Source organism: Catharus ustulatus, chromosome 7 (assembly GCF_009819885.2).
Source record: "Catharus ustulatus isolate bCatUst1 chromosome 7, bCatUst1.pri.v2, whole genome shotgun sequence".
Taxonomy (NCBI): Eukaryota; Metazoa; Chordata; class Aves; order Passeriformes; family Turdidae; genus Catharus; species Catharus ustulatus.
In genome coordinates, this window is record NC_046227.1 from 9,668,848 (window position 1) to 9,683,291 (window position 14,444).

Sequence of the window (14,444 nt, forward strand, 5' to 3'; positions counted from 1 at the left end):
TTATATATATACTTTTTTAAAAATCAATGTGGGAATAACTTCTCTAAAAAACTCTATCAGTCAGCGTTTTTTGTGGGAGGGTTCTGGTGTGTGTGGTTTTGCTCCTCCTTGAATGTGACAAAGTGAAACTAAAGGAAAAAATAATTCAGCCTCCTTTCTGAACAACATGATTTTTTTCCGAAAACAGAAGAGAGTTCAAGACCATAAAATATTATTGCTATATTTTAATCCCCTGAAAAGGTCAGGCTAAAGCAAACAAAGTCCATTGAGGAGAAGTTGTTTTTTATTCAGGCATTAAATTCAGTGGTGCTGTGAAAGTCTGCTCCAGGGTAGGTTCACTATGCAAATGTCAGATGGGAATGTGTTCTCAAGCTGTCTCTTCCTACATGGTTAGCGAAGGATAAAACTGAATCCTGGGAAGATTATTCCTCATCAGTATCTCAGGACCAAATGCATGTATCTATAGTATGTCCTCTGTGTCACCAGGGCTTGCCTGGCTGAGAGAAGCACTGTGTGACAGCAGTCACTGGTGAGATACTTCAAGGGCCTGCAGTGAGAAGAGTGACTGGGCAGGGAGCAGAAATAGTTACCTGAATAGTTACCTTTGAGCCCCTATCAGCAAGAGATTTTCTTATTCATCCCTCTGTACCTGTTCAATTCAGTTACAATTCCACCTTGGCAAGTGCTGCAACAGAGGAACCATCAGCACTAGTTTAGGTACTGTGTTTCCTGTCCTTCAAAACACCTTCAAACAACCTTGCACTTGGCCTTGCTGAGCCTCATGAAGTTCTCATGGGCCAAGCTCTCCAGCCTGTCCAGGTCCCTCAGGATGGCATCCCTTCCCTCCAGTGTGTCAAGCCTACCACACAGCTCAGTGATGTTGGCAAATTCGCAGAGGCTGCACTCAATCCACTGTCCGTGTCACCGATGTTAAAAGCGCCAATCCCAACACCAGCCCTTGAGGAGCATCACTCATCTCTGGTGTCCACCTGGACATTGAGCTGTTGGCTCTGAGTGTGACCATCTAACCAATCCATTACCCGCCAAGTATCCATCCACTAAATCCATGTCTTCCCACTTTAGAGACAAGGATGTGGTGGGGCACAGTGTCAGGTGCTTTGCACAGCTCCAGGCAGATCCATCACCAGCTGTAACCCATCCCAGCAGGCCCCACACTGTCAGGCATGACTTGCCCTTAGTGAAACCATGCCCTCAGGCTGTCACCACTCTCCTCTTTATTCTCCATATGCCTTAGCATAGCTCCAGGAGAATCTGCTCCATGATCCTGCCAGGCACTCAGGTGAGACAGACTGGCTAGTAGATTGTGCTCTTTTGAAGAATACACTGTCAGAAAAGGACATGGAAGCACTGCCCCCAGAAGAAACAGAACTGCTGGCCTGGTTTCCTGCAACTGGAAGCCAGAATGTCCCTTTGGGGCCTCTGCCCAGGTGAAACTGGACACTTCAGGCATGTTAGGAAAAAGAAGGTCGGTTGCTTTTGCAGACTCTTGAAAATACAAACTGCCTTATAAAGACTGAATCGTCTTATGGTTAGTGGTATTGCAAGGTTGATAGTTGGACTGGATGATCTCAAAGGCCTCTTCCAACCTTGATGATTCCATGATGCTATAATCTCTGAAAAGCTCTCTGTGGCAATTCGCACTGTGTAACACTTCAGGAAAGTAGATTTTCTGAGGACAAGGGAGTAGAGCTGTGTGTTGTCTTTAGACAGCATTATAACCTATAATCCACAGCTGGCTGGGTGACTTCACTGCTGCTTCCAGCCAAAGGGCTAAACACGAGCCATAAGACAGAAAGCTCTGGGATATGTCAGGAAGACACAATGTTACGGTGCAATGAATAGACAGAGATGTTCGAGGGGCAGTTCCATCTGCCTCTGCCAAACTCTTGAAGTCCTGGTCTTTCCTCCTCACTCAGCTTTCTCAGTGATTGCTGATCAGGTTAAATTGAAACAAAGAGTGACTCTGTCGTTTGGCCTCAGGAGATCACCGAGTTTTGAAACAAATGTAGCTTCTGTGCTGCTTTGCAGTACAACAAGTGGCATTAAAAAATGGAAAGCACTGCAGTAATATTGATCCACCCCACCCTTCCCGAAAAAAATCACTTTTTTCTATGTTTCAGATTACAATTAAACTGCCAGCAATAACCTCTGAAAAGCTGTCTGTTGCTGCTTGGCTGTTCTCAATAACTGGGGCTTGTACACTGCAAACCCCTCAGCGCTCAACAGTCAAAGGTTCTGGGCAGCAATTGAAGTATCCTCCTGTGAAAACAGCAGCTCTGGTTTTATAACAAGAGCACCACCATAATACTGTTTTTACTAGCTCGAGGTTCAATTCCAATACAATAATAAATAACAAAACTCTCTTCAAACATCTCCTTAAAAACACAGTAGTTTAAAAAAGAAACTGCACAGACAGCAACTCTTCCTGTTTAGGGAAATGACTAAAGGCCATGCAGTCGCTCCCTCCTGTTAATGAGGAAGAGGAGAAAGAGAGAAATGACAAGACTCAGCCACTGCTGTCCTGAATGATGGAGCTGGCACTCAGCATCGTGTAAGTGGCCTGATCTGATCTGATCTGATCTGTAATGTGTGCGTGCTGCTCTCAAGAAGGGGGTGCCTGCAGGACTTTCAGGTGCTGGCAGTTCATTTTCTGATTCACAGTTTTTAGAAACTGCAAACCCAGGCTATTTTTTGTCGAATTAATGATACCTGTGATACTCTTAATATCTTCAGAGATAATGGGGCCAACATTTGTATACATCTCTGAGGGTAAGACCTTAAAACCAAAGTCCCTTGGAAAAACAGGAACAAACTGTAGTCATTCTTATGCTATCAATTTGACACATCCCATAATATAAATAATGTTATCCCAAAATCCCACTGTCCAAACTCAGTACTTTTCTGTAATCTAAGATAAACCTAAGTAGAACTCTGTGAGGTGATTTTGGGGAGAGAATTTGCTAGGATCTGGCAATGAGCCAGCCCAGCTTAGGTACATGTGAGCTGGAGAGCCCCAAGCAGTCTCTTTTCAAGTACCTGGCTTAACTAAAATATTCTCATTTCAAGCTTCCTTCCAAATCATTAGGAAGTATTGACTTTAGTTTTAGCTTCTGTTTATCTTTAAGAAGAAATTTCTTGACGCTCCAGTGTACCAATTCCTTCTTTCCATTATGTGTATTGATTTGCCAAAGGATATTATATTGTGCTTTGGAGACATTCTCAGAATTTTAGTATACTGGAAATCTGACAGATCATAGGCTTTCAAGTTTCAGATTGCACTTGCAATTAATCCGGTCGATTTCTCTCATACATCTAATAATTAATAGAAAACTAAACCGAAAATGTAAATGACATTATAATGTTTACCTGGCTACAAAGATTTATACTAAACTACCTGCAAAAAATAGAGAATGCTGATTCTCTGAAGTAAATACTGTTCAAAGTAAGATTATGATTCTATGAGCTGTTTTAAGGTACTGCTAACTACCGAAGTGGCCTGACAGCCAAAAGCTGCTGTGAGGCTGCTCTCAGTGAGAGCCACCACCCACTCACTTTAATGGGTGAACAGGGTGAGGCACCTCCATGGGGAATTTTTTTTCTTCTGAGAAATAACTAACAAACCTCAGCAGGAGAGGAAAACTCTTCAGAAATCATACAGATACACTCTTCATATGTTTAAAGAAAGCCACCTGTTGGAAGCAGTTCCATGAGCAGACATGTTGAGAGATGTTGAGAGATGGCACCATGCTTAAATGAAAAAATACACAGATATCAGTTCACTCACAAGTCCTTTAATTTTGCCCCTACCTGTCCAAAAGGCAGTAGTATTTGGGGGATTTTTCAATTAATTTTTAGTCTTGAATTACATCACTGTGTGCTTGTGGTGCATTTTGGTATATATTCAATAATGTAAATCTGTTATAAAGAACAAACTGGATTTGCTCTTCAACACTTTATTTTGAACATTCTTGGGATGTTCTCCTTAACCTTGAAAAGGCATGTACTCATGTTTTCCTTGGAGAAGTGCACAATAATTTCATTAGAGCTACTACAGAAGACCATTAAGAATTTACCTTTTGTGTAGATGGGAATGATTTTTTATTTCTATTTATGAAAAGAGAGGTAAGAAATAGAAGGCAAGGTTATCTGAGAGGAGTGGAAAGACATTAACAGTGTGAGTGAAATCAAGCACTTTAAAATGTAACTTCTTTCTTTCTTTCTTTCTTTCTTTCTTTCTTTCTTTCTTTCTTTCTTTCTATTCTTCTTTCTTTCTTTTCTTCTTTCTTTCTTTCCTTCTTTCTTTCTTTCCTTCTTTCTTTCTTTCTTTCACTGGCATTGAGTTTTGTCTCAGAGTGATTTTCTTTCCTTGAGCTTGTGAGTTCATTTCCTTGCATGACATATCCACGGACGGACAGACTGGATGCCAGTCCAACACCTCAGCATAGTCCAGCCCAATCCTTGCAGAAATGCTTTAACTTCTATTTGCTTACTCCACTGCCACCCTTGAGTCTCCTCAGGGCTCTCTAACACATGGCAAATCCATCACCTGATGGGTCAGCAGACACATGACCACATCCCCTCTGTCACGAGCAGTCTCCTCAGTCCCACGCTTGAGAAAATGCTTCAAAACTTCCTTTCTAAGCAACAACAGCAAGTATTCATCACTCTGAGAGTCTATCCTGCTGCTCTACTTGCTCTCAGAGGAGTTACTACTGGTTTACAGGAGTATCAAGTGAGGTTGCCAAGTCATGCAGATCAGAAATAGTTATGTAACAGGCCTCTCCATTCCTCTCTTCTGTTCCCAGTTCTACTGTGCAACATCCCCATGATCTGTCTCCCTGTAATTCCACAGATACTCATCTCTAGCTTTTAGATTTCTTGTCATTTAGACCATATTTAGGTGTCCCCATGATTCATCTTGTTGTGTATTAGCTGAAGTTTACTCCCTTCTTTGTAGTTCTTTATGCTTAAATTCACACTCCTTCTTGCATCGTTAAAACCAAGAATTATCATCCAACTATGCAAAGGCTCTTGGGGCAGCAACATGGAGAATAAAGCTGCAACACCTAAGAGTACTGTCAAATGGTTGTACTTAAAGGTTTGGAAATTGAGTGTTTCCTAATGGCATTCACACTCTTCCTGCTGTCTTCTTATTAATTTTTTCTAGAAATCATGAAATACAGGTGTAAAAATTACAAATGTAAATTATGGGGGAAAATGATCAAACTTTAGGTGCATACCAGCATTTCACATCAAAGGTCATGTAGTGTTAATAGTGCCCTAAAGGCCAGCATCCTACTGCTCCCTTCAGCTCCCAGTTCTGAATTACCAGGCATAGAAGGAAAAACACAGCTGACTTTAAGTTAATTCTTTCCCTAAATTCTGGGCCAGCCTTTGATAATGTTGATTTTGAGAGTCTTTCTCTTGATTTTAGATTTTGTTACTGGTATAGTTTATTTAAAGACAAGCAAACAAAACACCCATTCCATAATTTGCTTTATTTCTGCAAACCTTTGTTTTCCCTGCCAGTGCATGTTCTTGTCCCACATGATCTCTGTTGGTGTCTCTGAGGTTTTGGACCTGTACTAAAGATGGGATGAGGCTCAGTGACATCCCTGACCATTCATTCAAGCTCATATTGGCTTTTCTTTCGACTGCCAAAACTTCACAGATGAGCAATGGCTCCGAGGCCCAAACAGGCAGCCAGCAGCTTAAGGATGTCTTGGTTTCGTGATTCTTCCTGCTGATAATGGCAGAATTGCAAGAGTTCAAAATTTGTCATTTCCACTTTCATGTGTAACAGAGGTGAAAGAAACAGGGAACTTCACCCCAGCTGCCTGCTAAGAACCAGCTTTAGAGGGCTATGCTTCCATTACTCAGGTATGTCTAGGTCATATATATAAAATGCCAATTCACCAAATTAGTAGTTAAAATTTGACAAGGACTGATAATAAAAAGATGCTGACCTTTGTTTTCTTATTTTAAGCTCCTCATTGATTTCTTCAAATCATGACAGGGCCAGTCTCATTAATTTTTTTCCATTCTGTTTGAGAAGAGGGTGTAAAAGAAATTCCTCAGCTTGTAAAGAGATTACATTAAAGCCAATATTTTCTCTTTGGTCAGGTGGGTCAGTTTTGGAATCAGTCGTTTGCTTTTCTAAGTGAAAGCCTTTAGAGGAATTTCTACCCCACCCAGCCAGCTAGCACAGCTTTGTTTAATGTTTCAAACCCTGCCTGGCTCCAACAGATAATATCCATATTTATTGATACAGAGGTCTTGTGTGAATACAACCAGAAGTTCTTTGTGCTCTGCAATCTCACCCCACTCGTGCTGCAGGAAGCAGCTGACTGGCCTTTCCCACCCACCACTTCCTTTGGAATGAAGATGGTATCTCCCTGCAACCACTGCCTACAGACAAGATGCCACAAGCAAACAGGTGTTTTCAGCAGGCAGGCAGGAAGGGAGAAAAATAAATAAACCTGAGTCTGCAGGAGAGGAAGAAGGCTGTGACACACTTTCTAATATCTTCCACGTTGAATTTTATCCCAACCAGCAAATCCCACCTGTCTTAGATCCAATGAAAGGGCTTTTGACTGCTTTACAGAGCAGGACTAGACAGTTATGCTTAAATAATAACAAAACAAAGGGAGAGTCATTTAACAAAGTCAAGTTTGCCAGCAAGTTTTCCTGTGGATAAGTATACCAGTGTTTGCTAGCTTTGCAAAATTAGCCAAAGGTCATATTGGCTGTTTCCCAAATTGCAGACAAACCTGTGAGTGCAGCAAAGACTTCAGTTTCTGCTGCAGCATCACACCCTTCTGCTTATGTCCTTTAATATTTATGTAACCTTAAGTCTAGAGCAAATGAAAAAGTGTTTATATTTTTTCTAAAAATGTCAGCCCATGTTTAAAAACAAAGCAAAAAAGCCCAGCCCTTCCCCACAAAGAGTCCAATTCAAAAACTTCTAAAACAAAGACCTTGGAAACCGGTATCTTGCTTTGGCATGTTAAAAAATAATAAATAAAAAATTCCTAGATTTCTGTTTGAACAAACTTCCCATTGGTACTTACACTGATAGCATATTTAAAATTATGCAGATGGTATCACTGAGTTTGATACTTTTGCTTCCAAGCCTATATAAATGCTCATACATGTTTAGATACTGCCTGAACAGAGGGGTATCTACATGCTGTAAGAGAAGGGTAAGAATGGTTTCTAAAAACAAACAAAAAAAAAATTCAGGTGGATTTCCCTTTTCTTCCCCATTTTAAAACTAAAGTAACTTTCAAATTAAACTGACTAGTTCATGCAAAACTAGTCAGCTCTACTTGGATTTACCATTGGAATTCACACAGCTGAAACCAATTAGAACCAATTAAAGAAACCAGCCGAGCAAAGGCTTAAGGGAGAGCACCCAGTTTGGCAGGAAGGTGAAAAAAAAAAGAGCATATATAGCCTCTAATAGAAGTATTTTTATATATATGTGTGCATTTATATATATATATATATGGCTATGGAGTTAAATAAACTTGGGCTTTAAATTCACTGCAAACAAACCAAGTAGTCCTGAGGCAGTGAAATCCCTCAGAGGATGTCACTTCCTATTTCCAAGCACAAGCTTTAATCACAGTATCACTACCTCCTTGTTTAAGTTCCCCCTGATGCTTAAACACCTCCCTTCTGTCCTTGCCATAAGCAAAAGCTCTGCTGCTTCAGCACCAATCTCAGTGCCTGGGGAAGAGCACAGCTCAAACTGCCAAGCAGTGAAAGGACAGGTAAATCTGTCCAACACAACTAACCAGAGATGGTTAGACAGAAAACACAGCAGTAAATTCAGAGCAGAAGAGACAACTCAGCAGGTCACATTTAAGACACAGAGTAGGAAATTATGATTTCTCTATGATTCCCTGGTATTTCACTTCAGAGCTCTTGTCAGTGTACTTGGAAGCAAGGTTCCTGCAGCAAAACTCTTCTGCTCCTAAGGAATTGGGTAAAATCCTCCTGCTTGGCATGGACAACAGCTGTGCCCTGTTAGCCATTCTCTCCTCAACGTTAATTCTGCCACTGAATTTCTCTAGCAAACTGAACAATACTTGTTGGTCACTGTCACAGAGGAAATGGTATTTCTGACTTTGTTTCAGGATCCCAGAATGAATGAAAGGCAGAGACAGAAACTAGGAAAAAATGTTTTAAAGAATAGGAAAGAAAATATGTGTGCAACATGTGCCACAAACACAGGTATGTTAGCATTCAAACTGCCTTAAGAAGTGATTAAATCTTAGACAAGTTGACTTAAAATAAAAGGAAGAAGTTGATGTTTCAAGCCTTTACTTTAGCTTTTTCATGAGACACCAATATTTCACAAGTGAGAAAATTAAGCTGGGTTCTTCAACCAAAAAATGCTGAATTGCCAGAGGGGTACAAAGCTTCATTTTGGCAACAAGAAGTGACATTTTTCTCCCACTTATATAAAAAGATTTGTGTACACCTTCAACTACCAGCTTTCAAAATTAATTTTTCCCAGTTAAAATATTTTTCAGCATTACTGTTCCGGTCCTCCAAGGAATACTCACAAGACTCTTACTTCTGTTCACAGTCAGAGGCACTATCAGGATATAAGAACTAAATCTGTGTGCAGAATTCCTAGTTGAATATGAGTAACTTTGAGGTTTGGCGGGGGTTTTGGGTTGGTTTTTTATTTTTAATAACTTGTTTAAACAAACTTTTTTTTTTTTTGTATATATGTCAACCTTCTACCCCCTCACCTGTAACTGGGTACCTCAAACTAGTTCTGTTCTAGAAGTATGTAACATTCTTTTTGAAGCTTGAAGAGTCAGTCTGGGTTTGTTGCATACATTTGTGTTTTCTCAAGGTCTCAGCACTCTTGCAGTGCTGGCTGCCCTGCTCTGCTGTTCCAGCTTCCCTGCAGCACAGAAAGTTGCTCCACGGGCTTCCCAAGGAAACACACTCCTCAGCCTTTTTTCATGGTAAATGCTTCATCTAATAATTTTTGGGTTGGGTTTCTGAACCTGTGTTATAGAAAGTCCTACCTTCTTTTCCTTAAATACTGATGTGCAATTCTTGCACCAAAGTGTATGGTTAAAACTACTGAGAAGCAGCCTAAATGTAAGATATAACATACAACTATAGGGAAAATATTCTAGATTCAAGCAGGCTTTCCAATGTATCTGGAGAGAGCCATGAGCAGACTGAGTGGGAAGGTTCTAACCTAACTCAAACTACAAATGAGACTCATTTGTTAGCAGGAAATGTTAGCAGAGTGCTGGCAGGCCTGCTAATGGCCCCTTCTGGATTTAAAATGAACAGATACATTTAGAGTGGGCAACAGCTGGAGGGGAGGAGAACTCACTAACAGAGATCTATTTATTGGTACACCTTAGCTGGGTGAGGTTTTGGGAAGTCACTGTGTAGCATCAGTAATTCGTTTTATTAGGGTTCTTTATTTATTTTAAGGAGATTTTGCATTTCTTGAATTTTACTCAGAAAAGCTAACAAAGCCCATATGCTCTATTTATTAATGAATACAATTCCCTCTGAGTAAACTCTGATGGAAAAAGAAAACTAAATTTTAATTTTTTTTTCCACACAGTGGATCTATTTCTAGAGCAAACAGCAATACAAATCAGTCACATCTAGTGATTGACAGCAGCATTGTGATAAATGTCTAATAACCAATGTCATAATCAGACATGTATTTTATTTGCTGTGCTAAAATTCTGAGAGATAAGGGACCTGCTTCAAGGTAAAAATCATTCAAATCAACATACAAAATGATCTGGTGCAACAGTTTTGTATACTACCCTATAATCACTTTGTAATAGTCCCAGAAACTTGATGGGAGCTATTGACTTTGGACTAGTATGGTTTGTATTCTAGTGATGGATTTGGTAAGATATATAGCAAAAAAAATGATGGAGGGATTGTGATAATTTTTTCTCCTAAAAATAAATAGTAAAGACAGAAAAAGATGTTGGAGGAGATATGAAATTGTAAATTCTGTCACTGAGACATGAACCTCACAGGCAAATAACAGAATAACTGGAAAAGCTCAGAAGAGAATCACATACCAAAAAATTGGTGTAGTGTAATGCACACAGCTGATGTGGTCTTAGGTCATTTGAGAGGTGCACATAGCTTTGGCTGTTTGCTTCACGACCTGCTTTAGAATGAACATTTATCATATCTAGAAAAGTCTGTTCTGGTTTTCTCTTGCACTGTGACTTCAGTTTAATGCTTATGTGGTTTTTGGATTCTTACAGGTAACAACTTTATTTTGGTTGCTAAACAAACAGAAGTAATCCTTTACATGTTACCAAGGAAAAAATCATAAAACTTTGGGAGGCTTTTGGGGTGGATAACCATGGGGTATGCCCTGGACTTCACACAGGACTAGGACAGGACAGATCTCTGGCTTTGCCGAGCCAGACTTAAGGTAGTGGTGGTGTGAATCATCTGTAATTAGGTTAGCTTAATTCAGTAATATAAGAATCTAAAAGAAAAATGGGTGCATCCTTAACAAATAGAGGGAAGGTCAGTTTGCTTCTAGATACATTCTACATACATATTCTAGATACACAGCAGGACTATTCTAGACGGAAGCCTGCAATGGAAACACTAGTTATTTTTGGAGGGAAATGCCATGAATATTGTATGCAAATTTCTCCAGAAGAAAAACGAAACAGCCTAAAACTTACCTGAACTGCACTTCTGTAACTGCACTTCTGCCTTTGAACATGCTTTCTATAAATAACCATTACAAAACCTGCTGATCTGTTCTAAAATATGGTTTGTTGTCAAAGACTCCACTATATTGTAGGTGTTACGTTATAAACCAAAATGCTCCCTCATCCTCGGCGTTGAGCTAGCGAGGGTTTTGATTACCTAAGGTTTGCTTTGGGGGCTTTATTTAGCTCTGTAGTTGTTGTCCAGGAATGAAGTGTGTGGTGGCGAGGGGCTCCACCTCGGCACGGGGAGATGTTTATTGCCCCAACAGCCTCCGGTGGCACGAGCAAGCTGTCGGGAGTTTCTGGAGTTAAATAAACGGGGGTTAGTGCCCACCTCGGCCTCCAACGCTACCTCGGTAGGAAGGTACGAAATGCCCCGCTGGTGCTGCCGGACCCTCTCCCCAGGCGGCTGCAGAGGCGGCAGCTCGGCCCCGGCCCCGGCCCCGCGGGTGCCCCCGAGGCGCCCGGCCCGGGGTGCCTCGGCCGGGACACGGGCGGCGGCCGCGCTGCCCCGGGCCCGCGGGGCTCCCTCCGGCGCTGCCCGGGCCCGCGGCCATGGCCGGGCCGTGCGCGGAGCCGCCGCAGCGAGGGGCGGGCGGGCAGCGCCGCTACGCCACTTTCGTAGCGCTGGAGGAAATGGCTGCGCATTGGGCAGCGCGGGCTGCGGGGCCGCGTGTGCAGGGCGAGCGCGGCGTAGCCGGCTCTGTGAATAGCGCCGGCGGAGCGGCAGGAGGAGGAGGAGGAGGCGCCGCGGCGGTTTGGTACCGAGCGGAGAGGGAGATGCACACGGCACTCGAGTGAGGTAGCTATAAAACCCCATTTGTTTACATGCCCTCCCCCACAGCCGCCCGGCGCCGCGGAGCGGGTGGCGGCCGGCCCGGGCCGCGGCGGGGCGGGGGGGCGGCGGTGCGGGCGAGGAGCCGCAGCGGGGACCGAGCGGCGGCAGCGGACAGGAGCTCGCCCGCGATGCGGAGCAGCGAGAGGGGCGCGCGGCGGCGCGGCCGCCTCATCACGTGGCGGCGGGCGCGAGGCCGCGGGTGGGCGCGGGGGGCCGGGGGGCGGCGGGCGGGGGGGCCGCGCCCGGGCTCCCCCCGGGGCGGCGGAGCACGAGGCGCCGCCGCGGCCCTGGCGCATCCCCCCACCCCCTTTCTTCCTCTGCTCGGGAGGCGACCATGCGGCAGGTAAATCCTCCCGCCCCCGCGCCCGGAACGGGGGGCCCGGGACGCGGCGGCGGGGCTGCGGCTGCCCGGGCTGCTCGGGCGGAGGGAGAAAGGGGGTGGGGGGCGCGGTGGGCCCCGGTGTCCCGGCGGGTTGGAGCCGCGCGGAGCTGCCCGGTGCCCGCTCTCCCACTTCCCTGTGGCAGCCTTCCTGCCGGGAGTGCGGCTTTGGGCGCGCCCGGCCCTGCCGAGCTCGCTCGCTCGCCCTCGGTGCGGCCACGTGGAGGCCGCGGGTGCGGGGGGAAGCGGCGGCGCTGCCCGCCCGGCGTGGGCGCTGCGGCCCCGCGGGCTCCGGGCGGGCTCCGAGCGGCCCCGCAGCACTTGGCGGCGTCGGGGGGCACTGCCGCGGCGGGGGGTGATGAGCGAGCCACGCGATTAAATTTTGCAGGGCTTACTGTTGGGATCTAGCGTTAATAGCTGCGGAAAAATCACTGGGGCTGTGACCGGCACGTAACCTTAAACCGGGGTAAGGGCGGAAGGGTCAGGAGGCTTTGTCACTGTACTGTACAGACACAGAAATGGTGAATGAAAAACACTGATTTCCTGTTCTCAACCATCTCTGCTGCTTATGCTGCATCCTTTGGAAATACAGACTTAACGTTGAAACTGCGGAATAAAATTGCTCTTTAAAATCTCTAGCTATCTTTGTCGTTTTTGGGCCTCTCTGTAGAAGTGTTCATGCCTGCTAGCTGTTAAAACTCTGAGAAGAGTTACCTGAGTAGAAATACTTCTGGTTTCTAGCACTTCTAATGCTGTATGTCTGACAGTAGCAATCATAATGTGTTTTTTTTTATTAAGGTAGGATCTTGTACCGTAACACCAAGGGAACGTGTGATAACCTCGAGCCTGGTACAGAACTGAGAAATGCACACTGGAAGACCTGGTTAGTTTTCAGAGGAGCGGAAGCAGTTGTCATCTAGTTAACAAAAGTAATTCCTGGCATGTTCCAGCGGGTATGTTCTTGTATCCCTTTGGGTAGTAGTAACTGACACAGTGACATAAAAATAGAAAACTTTCTATATGAAAAAGGTATCATGAGATTTTCTAAATTTGATTTTAACAGAGAATGCACTCTTGATTTCCTTTGCTGAATAACATGCTTTGCTTCAGACATGCAGAGAAATAGGAGTTCGGACTGAGGCATGCTATGCAACTCCAAAGTGAGAGACTGATGGTCACTCTATAGGCTAATAGTCTGGCATGGTAATGTAAGACAGTAACTGGAAAAAGCTCTGTGGCCCCCAAGAACATTGACCAGTGTCACTATACTTTACCAGCTAAATCCTTGTGCTAAGTTAATGGTTAAAGTAGAATTAGTGGTGGTGTCCTGCAGCATTTTTGCTTTAAACTACTTTTAATTCGTACTTCAAAGAAAAAGAGTATGCAGCCATGCAGTCTATTTCTAAAGCAGAATAGGACCTAGATAGATAGACTGACAGTGAATTAAATGTGTGTGTTTGATGGGATTAATGGTGGCAGTTCCATATGGCATTACCTCAGTATCCATGAGTGGGTGTAGAGGGTTATACCCTGTTACCTATCTGGAATAGGCCCTATGATGAGATTCTGGCTACGTTAAAAGCAAAATTCTCCAAAACAATGAGCTTTGTTTCAGTTAGTATTTGTGTAGGTCTTTGTGCTTTCCAGGTTGGATTACATAAAACCCAGATATTAAGTTTGCAGCATATATCCAGTCAGTCACAAAAAGTGCAATTACAGCAGAGTTGTGGTTTAAAGTTACTCAGATATGCTCTCCGGCTTTGTCTTAATGGATGTTTTTCCCATTGCAAGAAAATAATGAAATTGGACCAACAGGGTAATTTGGACAAGTTCTAAAAGGTTTACTTGATGTGAAAAAGCACGTGCTGACCGTCGTTATTTTGATTTGCACAAGCGAGATAGATACATGCATATGGCAAACTTAATATATCCAACATGGTATAGGTTTCCTGCCTGGTCTTCACTAAGTAAGTCAAGCAACTGTACTTTACTCTTTCTATTCATAATAGATTTTCTGCAAAGCCATGGCCAGTTGAAGTCTGAAGAGACTTTTTAAGTAGTGCCCAGATCACATGGACTTCAAACTTGTACATGGTCCTAAAGGAAGTGTGTTTGGACTTGTTTGCCTTAGCTGTCCAGTTTCAAAGTCGTTTGATCCTGATTGTGCCTATTGTAAAGACTTATTCCTGTCTCTGTCACAGTTTTTTACGGAAGTGGAAGTTTGTTTTGAATGTATGATGGGCACTTGATAAATCAGGGATAAAGTAAATCAGTTTGAGAACATTTACATGTTTTCATCAGGTGGCAGTGCTGATTGAAATTACACAAGCTGCTTATAAACCAAACACCATGAAGGTTTTTCTGTAAGTTACGATTTGGTTCTTTACTGTAGTGAATCTTGGTGGAAGGATTGTGGCATCTGTTCCAGCTGTTGGACAGTAGGAGGGATGGACAGACATAA

The 14,444-nt window shown here is 43.6% G+C and overlaps 1 protein-coding gene across 7 annotated transcripts in view; it reads left to right on the forward strand.

The window, feature by feature from the left end:
* The first annotated feature begins 11,410 nt into the window (after positions 1–11,410).
* SLC39A10 (solute carrier family 39 member 10) overlaps positions 11,411–14,444 on the forward strand; it is a 34,149-nt gene continuing 31,115 nt past the window's right edge. For 3 of the 7 annotated variants that reach the window (XM_033064126.2, XM_033064128.2, XM_033064132.2), the window contains exons 1-2: positions 11,411–11,568; positions 12,782–12,936. In XM_033064126.2, coding sequence (XP_032920017.1) covers positions 12,925–12,936 — 12 coding nt within the window. In that variant the 5' untranslated portion in view covers positions 11,411–11,568; positions 12,782–12,924. Of the gene's footprint in view, positions 11,569–11,850; positions 11,948–12,781; positions 12,937–14,444 lie in introns of those variants that run through there. The other 4 variants (XM_033064130.2, XM_033064127.2, XM_033064131.2 and 1 more) reach the window with 4 other exon arrangements.